At 37.7% G+C, this 16,231-nt stretch overlaps 1 protein-coding gene across 3 annotated transcripts; it reads right to left on the reverse strand.

The window, feature by feature from the left end:
* Positions 1–2,259, reverse strand: Scgalpha (sarcoglycan alpha). 3 transcript variants are annotated; one of them, XM_065219650.1, is made up of 5 exons: positions 1,286–2,259; positions 985–1,226; positions 800–862; positions 568–696; positions 1–507 (listed from the first exon to the last, which is right to left on the reverse strand). In XM_065219650.1, the coding sequence occupies exons 1-5, from the start codon at positions 2,024–2,026 to the stop codon at positions 366–368; spliced, it is 1,317 nt and encodes a 438-aa protein (XP_065075722.1). In that variant the 5' UTR covers positions 2,027–2,259; the 3' UTR covers positions 1–365. The 3 variants fall into 3 exon arrangements, with proteins under 3 accessions (XP_065075722.1, XP_065075721.1, XP_065075723.1); XM_065219649.1 differs by having other exon boundaries at positions 568–714; XM_065219651.1 differs by lacking the exon at positions 800–862.
* Positions 2,260–16,231: the final 13,972 nt, after the last annotated feature.

Here is a 16,231-nt window from a genome sequence, read left to right on the forward strand (position 1 = left end):
TTGATCATTCGATAAATTTGAGACCCAATAATTTGAGCTGATGAATATTCAAATACATGGCAATGCAGTGATGATCCCAATGTTAAGCATTTTAAATACTGTAGCTCAGCAATTTTGATGATCGTTAAGATATGCGTAGATGCTAATGATGTTCTGATGATTTAGTTTTTGAGTTGAGTTCAATGAAGTTTTTTTTTGTTATCATATTGTAGATGCCAATCATGATGCCTATTCGAATTTCGTACTACCAATTTCAGTTTATTAATCATCCATATAATGGCTACGATCGACTACTCGCTTAGACGTATGTGCGTACAATTCCAAACATCCCTTGTTTAGCAAAACAAAACCCGAGGCTCTACCGGTCACATATCAACACCAATCGGGGCCTTTCGCTGCATGGTGGAACTGTTTGATCCACCGGTTGACTTGTATGGGGGTGGTTTTGGTCGGAGATAAGAATTTACAATCCTGGGACTTCCATCTCGGTAGTAGCTTTCCGAAGGACTGTCGATACATAGGATGAATTAAGTCTTTAACAGTTTCAAAATAATAGGATCAATTCACCTAGCAGAACGAATGCTTAAATCCTCCTCTTGCGGAGCGTCCTTCAAACTCTTGAGCGTCCCTGTCGGTTGTTGTGCTTGTTGTGAGTATTGAACCATCTGGACGGGTTGAGCCGGGCGGTACTCATGTCTGTAAGATTTTTTCAATCTTTTAATCGAAACGGTAGTTTTAATCTACTCCAGAAAATGTTCAACTACTTCAACGAGAAACAAGTCAGAACGCAAAAAATCACCTGAAGAAATCTGTACAAATGTTAAAGAGAAAATCGAAATAATATTCAGAATCGTCATCTCGCCTACAAAAGATGAATAACAAATTAGAAGACAACGGAAAAAAATGGAAACGAAAAGTTATAAAAACATCATTTCTATAAGAACAACATTAAAACAATCAAAGAGACTTGCAGGAAAATCTTACAACTTCTCATGCTGGAAGCACAAAATCACCGTGAGGACGGATAACAACACGGCAAAGATCATTCCAGGAATCGCGAACGAAACGGCAAACTCGTCGCTGTAGTTCCGTTCCGGCACCTCGGACTTCATCGGAGCGTCCCACTTGTCCGAGCGGCGGAGTGTACTCAGCTCAGATCCCTTGACCGGTTTATAGCTTTCATGGGGATGATGAGGCATCGCGGTGATATCGTCGTCTGCTGCGTGCTGCAAAAAGTGAAGTGTATAATGGCTAATTGGGCATTGCAGTGCCGATACGAACTAACCAGCTTAAAAGCGCACCAATCCAACTTGAATCCCGAGCTTTCAAACGTTGTCTGCACCGAAGTTCTCTTGTAATTACACGATGCTATCTTGTACAACGGTTTAACCTCCTCCTGCAAGTCCAACAACCTGCCGGAAAAATCAGCCCTGCTACCCAAATGCACCACCACCCCCTCCCGTTGCTGTGGCCTCAGTGGCAATCGCGCACCCAGCTTGATAGCCGAGTCCATAAAGATGATGTGCAAATCCTGTCGACTCTCCTGCCACAGATCGTTCCGGAAAATGTTCTTCAAATTCTCGATCCTACCTGGATCCATCATGTGCACCCAGTTCAGATTGTCGATTTTCATCTGGATGACATTCCTCGGCGGAGGTTTCCGGTGCACCGACAAGATCAGCACAATGCGCTTCGTTTCGTACGTTTGCTTGTTCAGTGCGATGATCTCGATCGGCACCTTACTGTCCGCGGTCCGTTCCGGTGGAGTCCCGTATAGGAACCCGGAATGGTACTCACTGCTGTACATGTAGCGGACCCAGGACGGAAGATCCGGATAGCCCTCCATGGAGGGACGGTAATGAAACTGCTCGGTCAGACCCTGGAAGGTCCAGTTGAACATTCGCGGTTCCACCCGAAGCGAGAACAGCTCCGAAACGTAGACATCATCGGTGAGATAGGTGGCAGTCGATTGATGCAGGATGAAGCATCCCATCAGCAGTAGAAAGGAAATCGATTTTCCCAACATTGTTTTGGCTGGGTTGTTGTTGTAGTTTATTTTTCTTCCTAGCGTTTATTAGGTCAAACTGAAAATCTCTTCTACCGATTGAATTTGATTTTCCAGATGAGAATTTTCACTGAGTAGGGAAATCGCGACAGCTACCGATTGTCATCGCAACACTTTCAGTTCAGATTTTAAGAAATTTTCGCGAACATTCTAGATTGCAAATCTGATAACATTTTTCCTGGGTGGAAAATGGAAAATGGCTTATGACAGATGAGGAAAATTGTGATGGTTGGGGGAAATAAGTGTTGTATTTTCGTGTGACTTGGCCGAACCAATACCAGCTAGCGGGCGCATGCGCACGTGTTCTACTGTGTTCTGCCAGGTAAAAGACACGTGTTGCCGTTCGTCAGCAAAGTGTTCTAGCGTTGGCATGCTGGTGCTTTCAATTCTAGGAAATGCTCAACGGAAGGAAGAGCATTAGATTTAACGGACCACCACAAAGTCAAGGAGCAAAGTCTAAACGAAAAAAAATTAAGAATGCATGCAATGAATAGACTGCGGTTATAATTTTCAATGGAAAATTTTCTCAGAAATTGCAATTGAATGCTAATTTAATTTTTATCGGTATTTTGATTCATGAAAACGACCAAACTAGGGTAAACTTCAATGAAATAATACGTTGAAAAATCCCTAGCAATATTTCAAGTGCGTCTAATACCCCGTCCACACTACAGCCTACTTGACATAAAGTATCTTGATATATTACTTCCTGCATATTACTTCCAGGGAAATATTTATGTATGGATTCTGACTGGGATTCTGATATCAAGAGTTGTAGCAAATTGCTATGAAATCAGATAATCCTATATCATACAAACAGGGTATTCATATCGCTTGGAAAGCTTTTTTTTTTTCTTTATTATAGAGATTTTTAGCCATAGGCTAGTTCATCTCTTAACGCTTGGAAAGCTGGCTGATACATCTACGATTCCAAAGTGTTCCTAAATGGGAATTTAGCAAAGACAAAAGTCATATTAACCAACTAGCCCCACAAGTGGGGTAAGTTGGTTAGCCGGTTGTTGGTGATTTATTTGAAACGTGATATATTTGAAACCCATGGAATTTAGATCTGAAAACCCTTGTCATTCTATGCATAATGCACGATTCAAAGACCCAGTTTTTAAAGAACATGTGCCGTTACAAATATTAACTCAAACATAAAATATGTCAAGAGGAAACCTGTCCCGATATATCACGGGGGACAAAAATATATATTTTCAATTTTCAAGTGAAACCTGATGTTCTGCAAAAATTGCCTAGTTAAAACCCACAATATTCCTAAGTCAGCTACAAAAGCTGTGGATAAGCGCCCAAAAGAGCGGCCAAAGGAAAGTTTAGTTTGATTAATTAACGTGTATGTTTCGAAAACTTTTAATTAACAACGCATGAGTTTGTTTTTTTTTTGTTTCAAAAAATATTTTGTTTTATTTTTGCACTATCTACTTTTATTATTTATTGGGTTGTTTAACTTTGAAAAATATACCGATTTTTATACATCATCTAATAGAGCTTCGTTTTCTGAGCACAACGAAATTCATCTCGATTTTTAAATCATGATTTAAATTTTTGATCGTTGACACCATGGTGGTTATATAAATGGTGATACAGCTTTGTCACTATATAGGCGAGGAGGTCGCAGGGGGGGAAGTGCGATTTTAGAGCAAATTGTAAACAAACTCGGTCGCTGTCCCATACAAAAATCCAACATGGCTGAATCATGAATTTGACACATTAGAACACCTATATGTAGACACTAAATCTATTCGTTGACACCTCGCTCTTATACAAAGTATAGATGCTATAGATTCCATAGATAAGCGGAGGAAAAGTATAATGTAGGCAGGGGGAATAACACTTCAGGATTATCCCATTTTCTCCAAAACCTCTCATAAAATTTTCTACGTGCAGAAAATTTCAATACATCCTATTTATTCTTTCTATTCCCAACTTATCCCTTCTAAATGCACACAAATTGTCAAGCAAGCCGTGCAGTTTCTCGAAGTTTTCAGGTCGACCGCGAAGCACTCTGCCATACTCACTGTCAGTTATCAACAATCTCCACAACAAACACCATGTATGTCAGCTGGCTATACCGATTAAAAATCGGTGTGAAAACTTGAAAAAGATGATGGACCACTCGTCTAAAATCAGTCGTGGGACAACATCAAGTGCATCACGGAGAAGACGGCAACGCACATCCATTTCCCGGAATCAAACCGATCGAAGTCGAAGCCCAGGTGTTTGTGTGATGTAGCATGGAAGCACAGAACAGAAGGGGAAGTGCAAACAAATCGGTGAATCAAAAAGTGCTCGTTTTTCTGCTCAACGAGCGATGTGATGTGGTAGCGTTCCACATGGGCTTTCTATGTGCACTAGAGTGATGCAAAATTTGAAATTTTCGCTCCACAATACTTAAACGATTCCAAATCGGATCCTGACTAACCTCTCAAAATTTGAACCCATTTGGTGAGAAACTGAGATGGCACAAACCATTTGAAGTTTGTATGGGAATTACTATGGGAAAACCAAGATTTTTGTTCGTGTCGATCTAATAATTCACCATATCGATCTGCTTCAAAAGCTTTCAACTGTGCTTGTAGGAAATTTTCCCAGCTACAACTTTGCTGAAGACCACTTTTCGATCAAATGCAAGGATCGAAATATCAATGGTTCAATGCGCTGATGTCTTATGATCGTGCTCAATCAACTGCTCAGCAGGCAACATTGGTGTTTCTGCGGCGTTCAATAGGACACAAAAATCATGGCTACTATGTCAGACTGCAACATACAGTGTTGCCTGCATAGCAGCTGCTTGATCATGTCATAAGTTTACTAATCTCTTAAATAATTAATAACTTTTTCCTGTCTCGTTTTACATAGAAACGATCTTCAGCAAAGATGTAGCTGAAAAAATTTTCTATAACAATAGCTATCGAACTGTTTCGCAGCTCAATATGGAAAAAGACTAGAAGCCAATGAACAAAAAGTTGAGATTTCCCATAGTAATTTACATGTAAACTTCAAATGGCTTGTGCGAAGTCTGTTTCTAACCAAATGAGTTGTAACTTTGGAAGGCTTATCAGGACCCGATTTGAAACCATTTAAGCATTGTGGAGCGAAAAAGTCAAATTTTGCATCAGTCTAATGTGCACTCACACTATCATAGCATGCTGCCTATCTTAACTGCAGGCCGAAGATGCCTTCTACCGCTAGGTGCGCTAGTGTTCGCAAATGACCAGTGGAGCCACTTTCTGATTCGAAGTTCCACTCCTGTAATGGAAGTTACGACAAGCAGGTGAAAAAGGACTTCAGGTAATTTTTTCCACTCGGCCCAAGTTTTACTTGTTGCTGCTGCTGGTTCGGATTCGGAGGAGAAAGAGTTAATGGTGAAGGAATACAGCCACCGGCTGATGGAGTTTCTGTGCGAGAATATTGTGAATCAAATTCCCGTCCAAATACAGCTGGGAATATTAACTGGAACCTAGTGATCCATCACCACCACCCTGTAGTAGATGGGATGAACTCGTTAAAAAAATACTTGTTTTATTGATGTTCACAATCCAGAATATTAATGAACATATCGAGCCGCTGAGTGCTCGATCACACAGTTAATGAAGGGAAAATAAAGTTACAATGTTGTTCAGTACATGTTGTACTTCTATCGATGATCGCACAGCTCTATTAGGTAAAAACGGGAACATGCGATCACAGAACAGAAGGGGAAGTGCAAACAAATCGATGAATCAAAAAGTGGTTCGTTTTTCTGTTCAACAAGCAATGTGTTGTGGTAGCGTTCCACACTGGCTTTCTATGTGCACTCAAACTATCATAGCATCACACGAGTGGAACTTCGGATCAGAAAGTGGCTCCACTTGTCATTTGCGAACACTAGCGCACCTAGCGGTAGAAAGCATCTTCTGCCTGCAGTTAAGATAGGCAGCATGCTATGATAGTTTGAGTGCACATAGAAAGCCCGTGTGGAACGCTACCACAACACATTGCTTGTTGAACAGAAAAACGAACCACTTTTTGATTCATCGATTTGTTTGCACTTCCCCTTCTGTTCTGTGATAGCATGCTGCCTATCTTAACTGCAGGCAGAAGATGCTTTCTACCGCTAGGTGCGCTAGTGTTCGCAAATGACAAGTAGAGCCACTTTCTGATCCGAAGTTCCACTCGTGTGATGCGATGCAACAGATAATTCGTGTAGCGGAAAATACGAAGCAAAACGGAACATAGAAACCCGAGAGAGGTATTTGTTTCGGGTTGTTCGTCTCGTTTGTGGGGTGTAACGTGTAAGCGTATGAGAGTGCGATGACTTATAGGAAATAAAGTGGGAGAGATAAAGATAGCATGCGGTATTGATCGAAGGAGATCGACTGATGGGTTTAGTCTGGAATGTGTTGGAGTACGATTGCACCGACCGGCATTTCTGTTGGCTATTGTTGCGACGGCTGCACGTAATTTATTTGGAATCGTGCTCGGTCACTACACACCCGTTCCTCCTACGGTGCAGTTTCGACCTATTTGGTACGGAACCGTTTTCTGCACTTGAGCTGTGATCTTTGGTTAACATTGTTGGGCGGTGTCCATTAATTACGTTACGCTAAAAATCAATAGGTTCGACCCCCTCCCTTTCGACCAAAACGTTACACTGAAAATGATCCCCCTCTATTTATTACGTAACGCTCTAAAATAAATATAAAATAATATGTCTGTTTGTCTGTGATTAAAACATATCCATTTTGCAAGCAACATTTAGTGAGGACATTTTTTGACCTGTATTTTCAAACTTTACATCAATAAACAAAGAAAAAAAAACATAATGTTCTCGTTGTTACGTAACGGAAAGCTTTACTCCTCCTCCCCTAAGTAATATTTCGTTACGATATAGGTGACCTCTCTCCCCCTATAAGCGTCACGTAATTAATGGCCGCTACATTGCAGCAGATTTTTCTTCTTTTTACACCTATCCTCTTCACGTTCGGACTTGTATTCCTCTGAAACTTTTTAACACCCTTTACATTACATGCATTTCCTGATCTCCATCTATTTTTTCTATCCGTGCTCTATTTTCGTCAACACGACACACTCAAAAAAATCCAATCAATTATGTTTTTCCCCGAAAATCCCAAGTAATTACTACACAGAAAAAAAAGTTGTTGAATATTACATCCAAACTGCTGCAACCAGGTCAATCCATCGGTAGTGTAATATAACGTTGTACGATGTACATCGATTTTGCGAACAAAATTACAACCATTGATGTAATATTGTATCTGCTTTTTGCTATTACATCATTATTTCATACATCAACTTAAATTACATTGATCGATATTACATTTTTTTTTTGCTGTGTAGACTGAAAAAATACATCCAAGTGAGTGTCGTTCGCGTTTATGCGGGCCTGTAACAAACAGATATTTTGCAGCAAAAGTAAATGCCGAGGTAATCGGCTGTTGAAGATTTTACCGAGCTACATTAAGTTTGTGTAGTGGCGCTGGTGGTGTAGTAGTAAAGGCCGGCGCACAATAGATACGTTTTCGGGTTTTTTGACAGATAATACATGGGCTAACTGTCAAAAAACCTGAAAACGTATCTATTGCGCGCCGGCCTTAAGTGGTTGCCTCTCACCCCAGCAGGCCTGGGTTCAATCCCAGTCGGCGCCGCCGGGATGTTCTGAGGCATAACATCTGTGATCACGTCTTCCTTGGGAAGGGAAGTAAAGCCGTTGGTTCCCGGTTCATGAGTTGATGGGTCGATAAGTAGGGTCCATGTGTGAGAGCTGCCTCCCTTGCGTCGGTAACATTGGTGCTCAGTAGAAATACTCAGAATGATAGGCGGAGAAAAAAAAATACAATTTGGCAGCAGGGATTTGTACCTAAATTATCTTGCAACCCTTCCTAGAAGCGAGGCTAGAAGCTAGCATTTCACATAACTTTTATTTTTTATTCGATTTACGTGCAAAATAATAATTGATTGCATCGCAATATTTTGCACATTTCTTGGTGCCATTAATTAACCAACGAAGATCAATTAATCAATAGAGTTAGAATATTGTTATTGATTCCAAAAACTAGTTGAATTTGAGAAGCACACGAAACATAAAGGTGATTGAATTTCTGTTCCATTGCAATACTCTCAAATTTTATCTAGTAAGAATAAGAAATCCTCGAAAAAATTCTAATGGGAATGTTCGATTGGCTCAGATTTTGGCAGTTCATTTGGCTCATAATATTCTCTCCGCCCATCTCTCCCTCTGAGTATTTCTAGTGCTCAGCACGGAAAACAAGATCGACGGAAAACAAATCAAGGAAAAAAAATTAAGTGTGTAACCGTTCTCTCATTTAATTTTTAGAGTGCATCACGGTTTGACTGTCTGTCACTTTCTTTATCGCACCTCGGACCACTCATAGCACTAGCCAGCAGCAGCTGCTTATTGATATTCAACCAACGAATTGCTTTCATACACTGTAACTGGAAAGTACCCATTAATGGGTGAAAAAGTGCCCATTTCGCGGTAAAGTAGGTAAACTCATAAAATGGGTAAAACGTCTTTACCCACTAATGGGTAAAGAGCTTATACGTCAAATCATGGGGTACTTTTTACCCATTTCCGTGGATGAGTTGAGCGTCAACCTTAACTGAAGTAATTGTTGCCGTTGAAAATCAGATGGGGCGCCACATCAACGTTAGCATCGACATTCCAGGCAACATACTTCATTAATTGTTCTTGTAAAGGTGTTTCAGCATCCTGCAAAAAAAAATGAACGTCTTTTTAACAAAAGCAAAATCTAGTGCAATGGATTTATTACCGAGATACATCGAATTATCGGAGCCGCTAGTTCTGCTTCGAAGTCTGTAGACTCCTCCAAGGAAGATTTTCACATATTTATCACTTTTTTACTAAAACGGAACAAAGGCACTCGACAAGGCACACCAAGTATACCAGCAACGTTACCGAGCAACAAAGATATTTTTCACCCAATATAGGGTAAAAATGTACTCATTTTTGATCCCTGAACAGGTTTCGGAAATGGGTGAAAAAGTACCCATTATTTGAAATTTTCATTTACGCATTTTTTGACAGCTCCATACACTACCACAAAATGGGTACTTTTTCACCCATTAATGGGTACTCACCAGTTACAGTGTAGGATCTCACCGAATACTTCCGAAGTCCAGCCATCAGCCGAGACACGTTTGCTTTCGCAAGATCTTCCGCCTTGGACCTGGAACACCTGCAAACCGGGACATTATCATTGTCCTCATCTTTTTGTTTTCCATTGTTTTGCAAAACGTCATTACCATTTTCACCCACTCACCATCTGTGAGTCGATCGTCACTTTGATTTTTTAATTATTCCGATAGGTAATTTTAACGTTTGTTGTTAAAATGATGCATTTTAACAACATAAAAACTGATAATTGTTGATTTTAAAATTTAGATGTCACCCCCCTATGATTTTAAAATTAAGCAAAAGACACCTCCCTATAGCTGTCAAATTTACTTTTGGGAATAATTTCTTCAAAAATTTATTTTCCGTTTTCTTTGCATGCAGCTGCGTAGTGGCACTGGTGGTGTAGTAGTAAGTGGTTGCCTCTCACCCCAGCAGGCCTGGGTTCAATCCCAGTCGGCGCCGCCGGGATGTTCTGAGGCATAACATCTGTGATCACGTAAAGCCGTTGGTCTCTGGTTCATGAGTTGATGGGTCGATAAGTAGGGTCCAGGTGTGAGAGCTGCCTCCCTTGCGTCGGTAACATTGGTGCTCAGTAGAAATACACACAGAGAGATAGGCGGAGAAAACAAAATACAATTTGGCAGCAGGGATTTGTACCTAAATTATCTTGGAACCCTTGCTAGAAGCTAGCATTTCACATGACTTTTATTTTTGATTCGATTTACGTTCAAAATAATAATTGATTGCATCGCAATATTTTGCACATTTCTTGGTGCCATTAATTAACCAACGAAGATCAATTAATCAATAGAATTAGAATATTGTTATTGATTCCAAAAACTAGTCAAATTTGAGAAGCACACGAAACATAATTGCATTTCTATTCCATTGCAATACTCTCAAATTTAATCTACACTGAAATAAATCGACATGTACGGTTTATTGGATCCATCCTTTAACATAGCAGTGTCAGAAGGTTTATTCATTCTATGTGATGATTGTTAGACTCCATTGGATTATCAGATAAAAACTGCGATTGCGATATGGAATCATTTCTAAAGTAATTTCACATACTTCGAACATGGCATTCCTTTGCATTGAAAGTGGTTAGCGATAGGTAAGAGGTATATGAATATTGTCATATATTTTATAGTCAAGAACTGTTGATATGTCATGGGTGGAAACGGACATGTAGAAACTATTGGACAGTCATATAAATTTGCGCTATAAGAAAATCCATTAAAAATTACCGGTGTACGTGATCAATTGCGCTCGCTAAAAGATATATCTTATATGACTATCATGTGTATTTTATTGGAGTGGCTTTTAACGATTTTTGACGTTTGTTAATATGTCAAGTGTGTAAATAGACATGTAGAAACTATAGACGAGTGCACGGTTGGATTTGAGTTCACTCACTGATGAAAATGTGACGTTTGAGCGGGGCAATGTTTACTAAAAATGAACATTCAGTGTTCATTTTTAGTGAACATTGCCCCGCTCTCCTGTCAAATTTTCATCAGTGAGTGAACTCAAATCCAACCGTGCACTCGTCTATTGGATAGTAATTTATGTTTTCACTATAGGAAAACCTACTAACGAATATATTTTTTCAGGATGAATACAGCTGAATCACAGACAAACAGACATAATTGTTAGAAGCAAATTATTTAAAAAATATCGTCAAGCGTATTTTGCATAAACACTAGTACCCCGAGTAAACAAATATAATAAAGCTATTAATTAATTTATCGTTGTATGATTATTCGTGTAAATAATATGATGATACATGTTATCTTGCAGTTAATATAAACCGAGATATAAACCTAAAATAAAGTGAATCATATCGATGATAAATGTTATCATAAAAAAATATCTTACCATAACCTTCATACGTCGTTAAAGTATAGTTATAATACAAAAAAAAACTTTTTCTCGAACAAAATGTTCATGAAAGTATATGCTGTTTCGGCGCACCACCAATGTAGAGTGCGCTACGCGATGATGAGAGGAAACGTCAACCAAACCCTTTGTTTACATCAAAATTACAAATTTTACATCACAGATTAATGCATATGTTTATTCATATCTTGTAAATTTCCATCGGGAGTGGTCTTATTTTATGATTGTTTACAGATCTGAGCTGATTTACATCTCAAATAATGCAGATCTTAACCGCTGGGACATTTTTATAAATCTTAACTTTTCTCAGAAAAAAATATGTGAAAGCACCAGCCGAATCACTGCAAAATCGATACAGAAAAAAAAAGATTCCATGCGAATGAAGATTTCTAGCACCTGCGATGCATCAATCAATCAGTAAAGGTGATTTGGATAAAAGAAAGATGTTTTATTTGTATTGAACACACTTAGATTTTTCTATCGAGCTCGGCTGTGCGAATCTCGGCAAAAAAAGTTTCACTGAGATCTCAGCAAAAGTGACATTTGATAAACTGAGTATCGGATAATGTTTAGCTGAATCTCAGCAAACAAATGAAATGTTTGCTGAGATCTCAGTAAAACTTTTTTTGCCGAGATTTGCACAGCCGAGCTCGGTAGAAAAAACTAAGTGTGAAAGATGTTTTAATTATTATTAATTATTTTTCGATTATTATAACGGGTATCGTCGTGATTTTAAATTCCTTATAATTTTAATAGCATAAAATTATACCCGTTATATTTTTATATTATATATTATTATTAACACAGCCGAGCTCGGTAGAAAAAACTAAGTGTGAAAGATGTTTTAATTATTATTAATTATTTTTCGATTATTATAACGGGTATCGTCGTGATTTTAAATTCCTTATAATTTTAATAGCATAAAATTATACCCGTTATATTTTTATATTATATATTATTATTAAATAATTATAACGGATATAGCCACGGTACATACAAATTTCTTTTGATATTACCAGAATGGAACGATACCTGTTATAATACAACAGTATAAAATAAGATAATACAAGGATTGTTTCCTGAATACTTTTACGAACATTTTGTACGAGAAAAACTATTTGTTTTTGTATTTTAACTATACTTAACGACCTATTAAAGTTATGGTAAGATCTTTTTTATCATAATATTTATCATCGATATGATTCACCTTATCTTAGGTTTATATTAACTGCAAGATAACATGTATCATCATATTATTTACATGAATAATCATACAACGATAAATGTTATAATAGCTTTATTATACTTGTTTATTCGGGTTGTAAACACTTCAATGGCACCACCATTGCAAATGCAAGCACATAACCTTATTTGTGAAGAATTTGATTGTGAGTGTTATGTCTGTTTGTCTGTGGCTGAATCTTGCTCCCAATAAAATACATCTTATATGATTGTTCTGCATAAATCATTGAAATAATTTTCAAATTATACTATTGTACACTCATTGAACATGATTGCTAGTCCAACTAAATATCGCAAAAGTTAATCAAAACGTATTGAATAATCTTTATTTGTTACTGTCCCATAAGATAAGGGGTTCCGGAAAAACATGGATTGAGATTAAAAAAATTGAATCTACTGCAATATTTACTTTGCTACAATTATAATTGAAAGCCTTCTTCACGGCTTATCCAGATTCCAGCACTAGTACTGGAATTTCATGAACCAGTTTCATGAATTGGTATAATGTAAAGGTTGTTTTATTGAACACAGGGGCATCATGAAAGATTTAAAGACAGGACACCACAGAAGCGGAACATAAATTTGTCAGCGCTTTTTTCTTCACTCTAGGAAAACGAGCATAACGTTGCACTATATTCCATGTCGGGAGAGCTGTTATTACTTCATGCTAATTGAACGAGCTCAATCTCGAAGTCAGCCGTGGCCCAGTGGAACCGAGCGAAGACACCGATAGCATCACACCTCAAAAATCCTGGATCGAATCGCAAATCAGCTACAATAAAAAAACTACGCAACTGTGAAAGCTCCCACTGCTTGATGTTTATTTTTCGGTTTATTTTTAGAATCGATCAAATATATGTGTCAAAACAAGAATTACATTTCATGTGATTTTCATATCAATTTTAATTAGATTGATTTATGACATGTATATGATATTGAAGTGAAAAATAAAGCTTATTCTTATGGGTTTCAAATCCACATCAGATGATTCTTATAATTTTACCGATTTTCATTTATCATATGACGATCATATAAAATTTATCAACTTATCAGCATTGTAAATGTATCAGATGTTCATATAGAAATTACCTGACACATTTTCAAGCATAGCTTTTTCATTGGATTTTCTTATAGCGCAAATTTATAAGATTTACACATAACAGGAATATGTATTTTTGGTTCAGTGTAGTAAGAATAAGAAATCTCGCGTCACTTTTCAAATAGACCAATGTAACATATCCACCATTTTAAGAAAATCGAAGTTGAAGTTCAACAGATTATTATTTTAACTGTTCAAAAACAATACATTTTGCAATACTATTTTTAATGTAGTCAGTGTATAATAACGTTGAAAATTCAGAAGAAACGGTAAAATCACAATTTTACTTTGAATTTCATGCTACACAGCAAAAAAAGTTGTTGAATATTACATCGAAACTGCTGCAACCAGGTCAATCAATCGGTTGTGTAATATCACATTGTACGATGTACATCGATTTTGCGAACAAAATTACATCCATTGATGTAATATTGTATCTGCTTTTTGCTATTACATCATTATTTCATACATCAGCTTGAATTACGTTGATTGATATTACATTTTTTTTTGCTGTGTACAACATAGAAAAAACCACATAGGACGTTTTTACAAGTCGAGTTGTACATCGGACATGTTACATTGGACGATTTTTCTCAATGACATAATCAATGAGTGTTACATTGGACGTTTTGTCTACATGATACTAGATTCCCTTTCACAGATTTCAGAGTATAGTACCTAACTTTAGATTGGCCCCGCCTTTGGAAAATGAGCACCAATCATGTTAGGCAGTCCGAATGACCGAAGTAACAATCAAGTAACCATCATTTCAAACTGTACATTGGACAATTTTTGATCAATGATTATCTTAAATAAATGAAAATAAATTTGAATGGGTGTTTTTGTATCACATACAATTATAGAAGAGCAATAGCTTGTATCGCTTAACTCGATTTGTTTACATTTGTTACATTGGTCTATTTGAAAAGTGACGCGAGAAATCATCGAAAAAAATCTAGTGGGAATTTTCGATTGGCTCAGATTTTGGCAGATCATTTGGCTCAAAATATTCTCTCCGCCCATATCTCCCTCTGAGTATTTCTAGTGCTCAGCACGGAAAACAAGATAGACGGAAAACAAATCAAGGAAAAAAATTAAGTGTGTAACCGTTCTCTCATTTAATTTTTAGAGTGTACACGTAACGAAAATCAATTATTTAATTCATGTGTTTCACTTATACATTTTTGCCAAAGCATCAGCCTTATACATTCCATAAGACAAACCACATATGTCCTATTAGAATGCATAAAAGGTATGTGTGACCGCTTATACATTTCATTTGATACATGATCTTTATTAACTTTTTGCAAGGCGTCTGCTTATTAGTTGACTTATACAATTTATGAATAATCAGCAATGGAAATTTGCCAAAAGGTATAGGGAGATTTCTATCCGTGTATCAAGGTTTGACTGTCTGTCACTTTCTTTGTCGGACCACTCATAGCTAGCCAGCAGCAGCTGCTTATTGATATCCAACAAACGAATTGCTTTCATAGGATCTCACCGAATACTTCCGAAGTCCAGCCATCAGCCGAGACACGTTTGCTTTCGCAAGCACTTCCGCCTTGGACTTGGAACACCTGCAAACTGGGACATTATCATTGTCCTCATCTTTTTGTTTTCCATTGTTTTGCAAAACGTCATTACCATTTTCACCCACTCACCATCTGTGAGTCGATCGTCACTTTGATTCTTTAATTATTCCTTAACGGCGTCTTCAAATACCGTAATCTGTCATGAGATAGTAAGAGATGTGACTCGATATTATCGAGCATTTTACGAGCGCTGATGGGCGCCACAATCCAGCTGAGTTTCTGGTAGGGAACATTCGATTTGATGTTTGGGTTATGCCGATTGACGTATAAACGATTCCGTACCAGGAACTCAAACAGATTGTGGCGGCCATGAGCGCTCGTGTAATGTTGGATACACTCATAGAATTCGACACATTTTTATTGGCGAATTTCCATCCATCCACTCAGAAGTACATATGAAATTTATGAGTCAAATGAACAGTGTGTGTGGTTACACATGAATTTTATGTCTACACATAAGAACTATGTGTCCGACACATAAATATGATTTGTTTATCATATTGCAAAAAATCATGTTTGGGACACATAAAAAAATCTTTGAATTTTTATTAGTGTAGAGATAGGATCGATAAAAAACGATACTATTAATTTTGGAGATTATATCGGATAAAGTGGATTTTTTCAGATATGAATCGATTCACCAAATAAAGATTACCAGAACAACATGTGAAAAGGGCATATAAGATTTTTGTAAGCAAACCTTTGTAGGCCCTTTTCTCACCAACCGAGGGTCGCCCACGCAAATCTGCAATATCATCGGGAAGGGGAAAGTGTCCCCTACCCGGTGATGTTAAAGGTTTGCGTTGGTGTCATATGGGTGGCGAGAAAAGGGCATAAGAAGGTTTGTTTACAAAAAGCTTGTATGCCCTTTTCACATGTTGTTCTGGATTATCTTTTTGCCGCGGTGATAATGTGAATGCTCTTAATCAATTTGATTTCCCGTTTGTGGCACAGACCTAACTGGTCCATATTTGAATCAATTTGATTTCGTACAAATGTAATTCACTGCATCAAGGCACCCCTCGCTGATGTGAAAACACCGGTTTGACAGTTGGCACAGTGTATTTCCCTTTGTCCGATCATTAATATGCCTCTGTTTTCATTTTTCATTCGCAGTTGCGTGTGTGTGCGAGTGCGGCTTTGTTCAG

The sequence above is a fragment of the Ochlerotatus camptorhynchus genome, unplaced genomic scaffold, assembly GCF_037179485.1.
Source record: "Ochlerotatus camptorhynchus isolate MF236.1 unplaced genomic scaffold, CSIRO-AGI_Acam_v1.1 ptg000108l, whole genome shotgun sequence".
Taxonomy (NCBI): Eukaryota; Metazoa; Arthropoda; class Insecta; order Diptera; family Culicidae; genus Ochlerotatus; species Ochlerotatus camptorhynchus.

What these genes read in the sequence shown, in the direction of transcription:
- Scgalpha (XM_065219649.1), bottom strand. Translation starts at nt 2,026, where the DNA reads ATGTTGGGAAAATCGATTTCCTTTCTACTGCTGATGGGATGCTTCATC. An exon ending in ATTTGTACAGATTTCTTCAG is followed by an intron (nt 715 to 799) that starts GTGATTTTTTGC and finishes TTCGATTAAAAG; the next exon opens with ATTGAAAAAATCTTACAGAC. An exon ending in TTAAGCATTCGTTCTGCTAG is followed by an intron (nt 508 to 567) that starts GTGAATTGATCC and finishes ATGTATCGACAG; the next exon opens with TCCTTCGGAAAGCTACTACC.